Genomic DNA, 10,996 nt, shown 5'->3' with positions numbered 1-10,996 from the left:
TCCATGGAGAGAAACAGGGGAGCATCCATGCTTGGAAATGTGGGTGCCTCCATGATGGGACAGGTAGGAGCTTTCATGATGGTTCTTGTGAGAGGAATGTGATTTGTGATCAGCTAAACTGGATGCTCTGTGATGGGATGAGGAGTAATGATCTGAAAATTTTGGAGAGGAATGGCAACCTCCTTTCATGGATCCAAGTGAAGAGAAACTGTGCTTCATAATATGTTTCATGGTGATGGTAAAGATGAATGCAGATGGATACACGGATCACCGATGCTTGGCATACAACCACAAGACTAATGATCCCCTGTCCATGAACGTCTTTTTATAAGGGACCAAGGAGGCGTTGTACAAAACAAAGCATTGTTTATATGCATTCTCTAGCTCTTACAAAGCTCAATATATTATTTACCAGCATTTCAATTTCAGTTTAACAGCTAGATGATTTTTCTGGCGTATACAAAATTGAAGCTTATGGGAAGGTGGAAGGTTTTTTTGCTGATTTTATTGGAATGCCTTACATCAGAAAGGAACACTTTCCACACCCTGCCAGTAGTATAAACTGCTACATTATTTCCAGATCAAAGTGTTATTCATGACTAACTAGCGTTACAATCCGAGGTATACATTTATACGATCAGCGCAATGAATGGTTTATGTTTATGTTTCTTTCTGGATACGGCATTATGAGATCATCTTTGATTTCTAGAGCAGTATTATTGTGGTTGTTGAACCTCTTTGGTCGTTGACCTGGTTAATTTTAGTATTTGATTGACTGGTACAGTCTTCCATGGCAGATGCCTTAATATAATTATATGAGAAGCTAGATTCTGTTCTGTGTAACGTTCATGTAAACCTTTTGGTATGGGGTTGATAATGGTTGCTCTTTTTCTTTATAATGATCTTATTGGCTCCATTTGTAGGTGTTTTGCCTCTAGCCCATACTCTTTTAAAGTGGATATTCTATTGTATTTATTATATATTACATAGTAATTGTTATAGTTAGTGCGGCCCTGTAGCACTGGCCTAGCAGTATATCCAGGGAAGAGTTGGTGGAGTTGGTGCTAGGGTCCGTTACACCAGTGTCTACCATTCATGTCTATAGCGGGGGTCACATAATGCATGTTATATGAACCCGCTGCTGCCGGACAGACACATCTGAATGCTGGTTTAGATAGAAAGGTGTCAGAACACACAGTGCATCACAGTTTTTTGGGTATGGGGCTGCGTAGCTGCAGACCAGTCAGAACTAGGCCACGGAGCAATGAAAGAAGGTGGCCTGGTCTGATAAATCACGTTTTCTTGTATATAACGTGGATGCCTGGGTGCGTCGCTTACCTGGAGAACACATGCCACCAGGATGAATCCATGGAGGCCCCACCTCACAACTTACAGGACTTAACCCCTTAAGGCCAAGACTTTTTTTTTTTTGTAACCTTTGTGACCAAGGCTGTTTTAAGACTTTTGCGGTGCTCGTGTTTAGCTATAATTTTGTTTTCTCCCATTTAGTGTACCCACAAAAGTTTTTTATATAACAAGAAGGGCTTTCTTCAGATACCATTTTTTATCATAACATCTAATTTCCTATAAAACCAAAATAAAATATGAAAAAAAATTTTTAAAAAAAATTATCACACAAATTGTAATTAGTTTATAAATGTACAGCTCCTGGTATATGTCATTGCCAAATAACACCCCAATATGTGCAATATCAGCAACATCTCCTGAGCACAGTGATACCACCCGTGCGTGGGTTTGTCGGGATGTTTGGGAGGTTTAACGCCACATTTGGGAAGTGCGTAATTTTCAACTTGGAACTTTGACATCTGATTCTTCTGCCACCATGTCCTATTTGGGACATCTTTGAAGCTGGCTAATTCAATTTACCCCATCAAATCATATTTATTTTTAAAAGCTAGATACTCCAGGCTGTTTCAAATGGTGGTAATTGAACTCTTCAAATGCACTTTTTCTACCACCACCCTTTGTCAAAGTTTGTGCTAGTCATTTTTTGTGTGTTCTTTTTGATACACATTGTACTTTAGGTATGAATTTACAGCCTTTGGTATGTAATGTATGTAACTGCAAAACAACACCCCAATATTTGTTCTGCAACACCTCCCAAGTGATACCAACTTTGCATGGGTGTGTGTGATTGGGGACTAAAAGGACACATTTGGGAAGTGTGCTTTTTTGCATTTTGACATCTGGTCTATGCCCTATTTGGGACATCTTTGAACACAGCCACTTCAATTTACCTCATCAAACCACACATTTACTTTTAAAGTAGACCCCCTTAGGTGCTTGAAATGCTAGTATTTTAACTCTTTCCATGTCAGGATTTTGGAGAAGATACAGTGCTAATTTTAGCACTTGCTCATAAAAATTAACTTTATTGTTTATTTTTTTTAAATGTATGAACTTTTTCTTTTACATGTTAATGCAACTGGGTGGTTTCCCTGATGGTGACGTCACTGTATAATTACTGGAAAGCTTGGCTGCAGTGACTTGCATGGTTGAATGCAGTACCTCAAGAGGCCCTCTTGGAAACGTGTTTATTTATTTAAAAGCTGCTTTTTTATAGCTTTTTGCAAATACCTACCCTTTGTGTGTTTTTTGTGTGTTTTAATGGCATGATACATGGTCTAAATATCGGGATAAAGAGATAAATCTACCTATGACCCCTTGGTGTTGGATTCCTGTTCTAGCCGATTAGATAGGGATGTAGGAAGGCCTAACGTACAATAATAAGTAAATATTAACGTCTGTTGTGCAAATTATTTTTTATGATTGTGACTTCAACACAGATTTGTTTGTTCATTGTTTGATTTGATTGTGTGTGTTCATTCTAGAAACAACATTTAAAAAGACAAACAATGTGTATACATTTTTTTAGAATTAAATGTTTATTAAAGAAATCATTGGGTTGTTACAGCAAAGATTCCTTCCAAGCAGGGCTAGAATAAGATGGCAAGAAATAGTTTGACAACACAGTCCGAAGTCCATCATTTCTGTGATGCACAAGTCCATAAAAAATGAACAAAGCAACAATGACCTGAGGTCACAAAAAAACACAATGGTTTCATACTCTAGTGGGAGACATTGACTTTCAACATCTACTGGCTTGACATACAGGTTCAGGTTGTGGAACTTAAATAATTGCACAAAAGTAGTGAATGTCTTCTCTAAAATGTAAATTATGTAAATATTAAGCCGTTTCCTTTCATAGTAAAGATGCAGGAAACAATGGGCAGATTTCATCAAATGTTCTTCCCAGAAACCATTGGAATTATCACATACCAAACCATCTTTGTGTTTGCTAAGAGAAGCGATTATAGAATAAGATAAAGCAGGGATAATTTGGACATTCCAAATGGAGCTTTAGACAGTTATAGGACAAATCGTATCTACGGAGATCGGCAAATAATTTATTTCTTCAATTTTCTTGGCTTGACATGTTTCCGAAGATTCACGTTTCCTTAGCATGAGTTTTTATGCCCATGTGCTGGGATGTGATGCATCTTTGGGTGGTGAGATCCTTTAGAAAGAAAACTTTGAGTTACTTGAATATCGGCTACATTCCAAAACTATTCATTTTCTGTAGGAATTTGTTGATTCGTTGTTTAAAACCTTACTTTTCTAATCACGTGAGCCTTTTAAGCTGAGCTCATTGCAGTAATTATTACATTTTTTGAATGAATAAGTAAATAAGTATCAGAAAGGTCCTATGCTCGTAATATGTAAGGAACCATTAAAAAATATACACTTTTAGTGGGTCCAGTACATAGTATTTGTTGGCGTAAACTATGGGAAATATACCGGCAGGATGAAACTAATCTTTTTTCATGACCGACACCAGGCATGGGTCTATGATGTAATCAAAGTTTTAAACTTACCGTGTTTCCCACCAGAAGTATGGAACTCTGAAACACTAGAACAACAAAAACAAATTAGATATCCATAAGGTTATAATGTTATATAGAACCTTACAGCTAACCCTGAATTCTCTCAGACAAACATATATAGCCGGGTCGGGTTGATAGGCAACGTGTCTGCACAAAGACACCAGTCTAGTCTTGGTTTGTGGAGGTCTAGGAAACATCATTAAATTGTCCGCCACAGACCCCAATAAATCCCCACCATGAGAAATGTTGGTGCCTACCACAGTTGAATGCTGAATTTATTGCCCCCTTTTTTGTGAAGCAAGTTACAGAGTGGGGCTTCACACTGCATTGGAAAAGAATATAGTCGGACTGTTCCTTTTATTTTCAAAGCTTAGGAAAGTTGAGACAAAATGTAAAAAATGATGAGCGTTATAGCCTATTCCACCACTATGCTCATACTTACTGGATGTCATGGCCATCAAGAAGACGTTTGTAGGTGGCAATCTCCATCTCCAGGTGGGTCTTCTGGTCCATGAGCATCTTGTACTCGTAGTTCTGTCTCTCCAGGTCAGATCGGATCTGGGCCAGCTGAGATTCCACATTGTCGATCATACCTTGTATCTGGGCGAGCTGAGAGCCGTAAGTGGCTTCAGTCTCTGCCAAGGTGTTCTCCAGAGCTGAAGTCTGCAAAGGAATATGGAAGATGGATATAAATCATATTAGACAAAGTACCGTAATAGTAATTGTCTCATCGGAAGTCATATTTGTTTACACATACCATGCTCAGCTGGCTCTGCAGCTCGATCTCAAGGGTTTGGATAGTGCGTCTCAGCTCGATGACCTCAGTCTGTACGGATTGGAGCTGCTCTGCGCCTGATATCACCTGGCGGTTCAGTTCTTCGCTCTGACAGGGTAACAGGCAACAGACAGGTACAGAAAATTTAAGGTTAGGGTATTTTATCTACTGGGCATATGGGAGAATTATCACCCTAAAACCCTGGCCTAGCTTTAGTCTCTGATGGCCCAGTATTCAACACACAAGTTAAATTAAAATCCCATATAGCGTGAGATGGCACTGTACTATGCAGTATGGTTGTTCCTGATAAGTAAGGTAAACACAATGGAAATTTAGGTCATGGACATGACAAGGTATCCAATGGTGGCAAATACCTTTGGTTCTAATAATCAAGCATTACACAAAATTACGTAATAACCCGATTCAAGGTTTCTTTGATTAATGAAATGAAACATGTCAAGTTACCCTTTGCAGAAACATGTTTTCCACTTCCCGTAGGTTTCTTTCCATTAGATTTTCGTATTGGTCTCGGATTTCCGATAAAGCTTTGTTCAAGTCTATGGATGGCGCAGCATTCATTTCCACATTTACTCTGGCCCCCAGCTGAGCACGCAGCCAGTTTACTTCCTTCAGGGACAGAAAGTTATAGGATGAAGAAGAAGAACCTGGTTCAACATACTTATTGAGATCAATATCTTCCAATTAATACATTATTTCCTTAAAATCACCATACACTACCTCATCATGGTTCCTCCTCATTTGTTGCAGTTCTCCTTGAAGGCTCTGAACCTCCCTCTCCAACTCGCACGCCTCTTGGTTCAGACCCTCCAGAACTCTACGTAGGCTATTGACATCAGCTTCAGCATCATTACTCAACTGAAGTTCCATCTCGTATCTGTAAGAAGGGATATAGATGTTGACCATGACATACAACACATTAACACATTCACTGCCATTGATTACAGATAAAGGAAACCAATATAAAGTATATGTAGTAAATATTTATGCATATACTATAGGGAAAGATATCAACTATAGGTAAGGACATCCTTGAAGAATTTATTAAAGGAGAGTATTTTTCACATTACTCCTTTTTTGTACATTTCTGTTTTTATATTATATTTTCTCAGGATCTGCAACGTTGCTGATTGCTTCAGGCAACCATTGTAAGCCTGGGTAAAGAGAATAATGATAACTATGGGGCAAAAATAAAATTTGATAATGCTGGAACTATCCCTCTGAGGCATAGCTCACAGCTTCCATGGACTTTTAAACTAGATAGCGCCAATATACAAAAAAAAACAACACTTTAGGTTGTCTTAATCCACCATTTACATCCACCATTTTACTTTAACCTTCCAATTGTTCAACAAATATAATAAGGATAAAGAGACAGGAGAAGCTGTGGAAGATGTGTCCACCTTACTTGTTTTTGAAGTCATCGGCGGCCAGTCGGGCATTGTCTATCTGCAGAATAATCCTGGCATTTTCCATGGTGGCTGAAGAGATCTGAAGGACAAAATTCACCGTTAAACTCATAAGAACATTAGTGAGAAAGGTTTTGTATTGTTTTCTTATTTCTGTACCAAATTATATATAAATTCAGTTTGTGGTTAATTATTACTGCATTTGTGTATTCATTTCAATAAAAAATAAATACTTAGTTTAACCTGTAGTTATGTTTATTGTCCCATTTTACTCTGAAGTAATTTAATTTTTTACCTGATTCTGGAGATCAGAAATGATTCTGAAGAAGTAACTGGAGTCAGAGAAGGTGCTAGGAGCGTTGTTTTCATACCATTCACAGATCTTCCTCTCCAGCTGGGCATTCTCCTGTTCTAAAGAGCTCACCCTTCCAAGGTAGGAAGACAATCGCTCGTTTAGAAATTGCATGGTTTCTTTTTCATTGATGCTCAGCAGACCACTGTTCTTCCAGCTGCCATGGGATCCAGAGCTGCTATAGTGAGCACTATGACCCCCATGTACACCACCATGAGTGGTAGGCGCATGCTTAGAAAAGGAGACACCTTTACAACCTGACCCTCCATGTGTGCTGTGATAGCTTCCATGATGGGACATGTTTGATCCTCCATGATGGATCTTGTGAGAGCTTCCATGATGAGATATGTGGGATCCTCCATGATGAATCTTATGAGAGCTTCCATGATAAGAAAGGTTGGAACCCCCGTGATGGCTTTTGTGGGAGAAATGGGAAGCCCCAGTAAGGGCTTTGTGGAATCCTCCATGATGGGAGAAGCTGGATGCTCCATGGTGAGATGAAGAATAATGACTTGAACTCTTTGGAGAATGGGTATCTTTATGGCAACCTCCCTTGAGGGACCCAGCGGAGGAAAAGCTGTGCTTGATGATAGGTTTCATGGTGATGAATGTAGTTAGATATGAAGATCACAAAAGCTTGAGCTAGAACTGAACCACAAATATTTTCTTCTTCATGGACATCCTTTTATACCATGAGCGTGAGGCGTTGCATGAAAGAGAAATATTTATGTGCATTTTTTCTTGCTTCCCTCACATACTAACATATTATTTATTAGCATTATTAAAATTATTGATGCCTTTCTGCCTTTCTTGCCCACATCTCATAGAAAGGTGGAAAAGTCATTGCAGATTTATTGCGGCATACTACATCAGAAGAGAGCATTTTCCACACCCTGCCATTAGCGCTGAAACCGCGTAACTTTTGGGATGAAAGAGTTATTAGAGATTGACTAGTTATAGAACAGAACAGAAACACAATAAAATATTTAATCAATGATAAACTAGGAAGACAGAAATTCGGTTTGCATTTATGGATCCATATCCAAGGTAAGACTCCTAAAAATGGTTACGTAAGATGACATTTGTTCATGCAGTTTCAGGGAACCGCTACATGCAGTATTATGGGGTTCATGAAAACTTTCTGTCTTTGGAAATGTGTGTATCATGAGGTTTCTTTTTCACTTTGTGTTGACTTATAACCTACATATCTTTTATTATATGATAACGTTTCTAGATCCAACAGCTGCAGAGTCCTATGTTACCTTTAGTAGTGTTCTGATCATAAATGCACATTGTAGGACATCGTTCTGACCAGTTCTGTACATTGTCCACCACTGCTGTAAAAATAGTGTTTTATCTTCAGCAAAGATATTGGCGGTGAGCAGATACAAAGAGGCTTGGAAGCTCCTTATGCCTTGAATATGTTCTTGGTAGGAGAGGAGGTAAAGCTGCCCCTCTTGTGGCATAATACAATGTGTGTTCTTCCATTGACATCTCATGTAGGCTTCTGTTATACACTGCTAATGTTAAGCCACTGTAAAGAGCAAAAAATGTATCCAGTCAAGGAAAGGGAATCTGTAGTTGAGGTTTTTAGGAGATCATTCCAGCTCACCTATAACTCAGTCTTTAGCTGAATTTAGCTACATTTTATTGGGCCAACATAGACAAAAACATAAAGTTACAAAAACATTCAAGTCCTCAGAAGTATATTCTCTTAAGCACACCCAACATAAGAAGGAAGGGAGAGTGGTGTTGGGGATTAAGAGTGGACCAATAACACAGATGGGGACATGAGATTAGGGAAGCCAGGAAATATGCAAAGTGATAAAGGATATAAACAAAATGGGATTAGAAATTCATAATGACATCAAACCATAATCTTTCTTTCATTCATCGCTCCATGGGTTGAAGCTGCTGTTCTTAAGTATTAATACAGTCTGATATAATGTGTCCAGATGTTGAGAAATGTTGGGTGGGATATGGAATATGTATTGGGGCGAAATTATTTTGTGCGTGGAACAAATCTGCAGCAACTGCGTGATGCCATCATGTCCACATGGACCATAATCTCTGAGGAACGTTTCCAGCACCTTGTAGAAAGTATGCAACGAAGAATGAAGGCAGTTCTGAAGGCAAAAGTGGGTCCAACCCGGGACAAACAAGGTGTACCTAATAAAGTGAGTGGTCAGTGAGTTATATTTGAAAATCCCAAAAGCTTGACTCCTGTTTCTAATATTTTGGAGTTGGGTTAATAATGTTTGGTTTGGATACATTCTCTACTAGGGCCATATTCCTTCTATAAACTCATGTGCCAGGGCTACTAAGCTCTCCAGCAAGAGATATTGCATCCCGGCACCATCCCGGCACCATTTTTATGGAATTATAACTTTATGATTTTATTATAGAACGACAAATAACAATCTTGAGGACGCGAAGACACCCTTGGATATATTGGATACAAACGTCAGCCACAAGGGCAAACTCAATGACAAATGTAAGTAATGAGTAGTACATTCAAGACAATTTAAATGACGTTGTACCTAAAGCTTAGAATTTGGTGAATAAGGTACTTGGCGATACCAAACAAGTTCAAACAGATAAACAATCCAATGTCAATGATATTTAGGTTATGTATATTTCCCTAAATCTGTTCAGGTTTATTTTACTGTTTGGTGCAGAAGTATTTGTTTAACATATTCATCAGAAAACATTTTCTAGGTCACCATAGACAGCTGTCCCTGAGTGGCAATTTAAGTAGAAGAAACCTACTAGTTTTTTCTGTGAGATGCAGAAACATTTGCAAACCATGATCATAGTAAAGAGGCAGAGAGGACAACTTTTTGAATTATCTCAAGAGTTTAGGAAATTATGTAACCAGGCACAGTGTTCTTTTGTTTGTCTTTTGTTTGGTTCTTCTGTCAGTCCTGTCTAGCATTTAATAAAATGAATACTCCTCAAGACCATAGCTAGGTGCTGAATTCATAAACACAACCAATGGAGTCTCTATAAATCATACGTGGGGGGGGACACACAGGGTCCCAAAGGCAAACATATGGGTGCCACCTATAATAAGTTATATCCATCAAGTAGGCACTACTACTCCACTGTATATGGTGGGCTGCAACATTTGTATTCCTTTCAATGCAGTTGCCCTGTGACAGCTCCATGGCTTTCTCGATTGCTAACCAGATCGTGTAGTTGGCTCATCTGTGCTAATAACACAGCTGCCCCCACTAGCAACACCACTGAACGTAATAGGACCCAAAGGTTTGACCCTCCTCCTACTACTGAGTACGGACCCATAGGCATAATGAATAACTAAATCAGATCAACCGTGCATGGTTAGATGGACATGTGAAAATTCAAGAACAATCAAGTGAAACAGAATTCCAAGCCGTGTTTATTGGTAATCTACTGCAAAGTATCTTCGGCCATTTCAGCTATGATTCCCTCAAAGTAAATACATGCAATAAATGCAAAACACGGGTTTTTATGAAATATAATTCTTTATTAAATACAAATCAAGACGTACAATGATAACAATGACTTAGTAAAGAAACAGAACCATCGTGTTTAGAAAACAATCTGAAACAAAAAACCAACATCGACAAATATTTGAACTATATCGCTTACGCAGTATATCATTATACATGTTGTCGATATGCACTCATGTTGTGCCAAGTATATTTAATATTATAAAGGTAATTATGTATTTATTATTCCCAAGACTAATTGATCAAATAGTCTTAATATCCGATATTTCTACAGATTAGAATTTTCTTCCATGCCTTTCTTAGTAATTTACTCTTGGTGGACCTTGCTTTGTGCATCACTATATGGAGAAAAGTATTGGGACGCACCTCTTAATTATTGAAATCAGGGCTTGGACCTCTTACTTCCAGTGAAGGAAAATCTTAATTCTTCAGCATTCCAAGATATTCTGGACAATGCTATGCTTCCAACATTGTGGGAACGGCTTGAGGAGGACCCTTTTCTATTCCAGCATGACTATGTCCCACTGCACAAAGCAAGGTCCATAAAGACTTGGTTGACCAGCTGCCCTGACCTCAACCCAATTGAACACCTTTGGGATGAACTGGAACGGCGATTGCGAGTGTATAACTTATTTTACATATACACATACAAAATGAGCCATTTGGTTATAATGTTTGAGGATTTTCAACCATTCTTGAAATGTTGTAGAAAAGAGCCATAAAAACACTTATATAATATATATAATACCAACACAGTATATGGCTAATTCCAGATAAATTCATCCGTCTCCAGATTTTGCTAATGATACATCAGGTATTGTCGCATGCTTCTGGAATTCTCATTATGTTCTAGCATTTGGAAAGGTGGTTTTCTAGGAGAAAAAGAGACATAGAGCAATAATTGTGGAGAAATCAAATTGTGCATTCCGTAGTCATGTATGATGGTCATTTAGGGCTCTATGAGATGAATTCTCAAACATAGCTATGAATATAACCAGTGATGTATCCAGGCCCAAGCCAACTAGACCTAGTTCAGCAGGCCT

General features: G+C 38.5%; 1 protein-coding gene across 1 annotated transcript; it reads right to left on the bottom strand.

Annotated features, from left to right (window-relative positions):
* Positions 1-2,887: 2,887 nt before the first annotated feature.
* On the bottom strand, positions 2,888-7,089 carry LOC128471447 (keratin, type I cytoskeletal 19-like). Its single transcript, XM_053453387.1, has 8 exons — positions 6,403-7,089; positions 6,107-6,189; positions 5,419-5,575; positions 5,146-5,307; positions 4,663-4,788; positions 4,348-4,568; positions 3,897-3,931; positions 2,888-3,538 (listed from the first exon to the last, which is right to left on the bottom strand). Exons 1-8 carry the CDS (start codon positions 7,057-7,059, stop codon positions 3,480-3,482), a joined length of 1,500 nt encoding a protein of 499 aa, XP_053309362.1. The 5' UTR covers positions 7,060-7,089; the 3' UTR covers positions 2,888-3,479.
* Between the last annotated feature and the right edge of the window lie 3,907 nt (positions 7,090-10,996).

Source organism: Spea bombifrons, chromosome 13 (assembly GCF_027358695.1).
Source record: "Spea bombifrons isolate aSpeBom1 chromosome 13, aSpeBom1.2.pri, whole genome shotgun sequence".
Taxonomy (NCBI): domain Eukaryota; kingdom Metazoa; phylum Chordata; class Amphibia; order Anura; family Pelobatidae; genus Spea; species Spea bombifrons.
The sequence above is the reverse complement of the archived record's forward strand: the minus strand, read 5'-3'. Positions and strand labels throughout refer to the sequence as shown.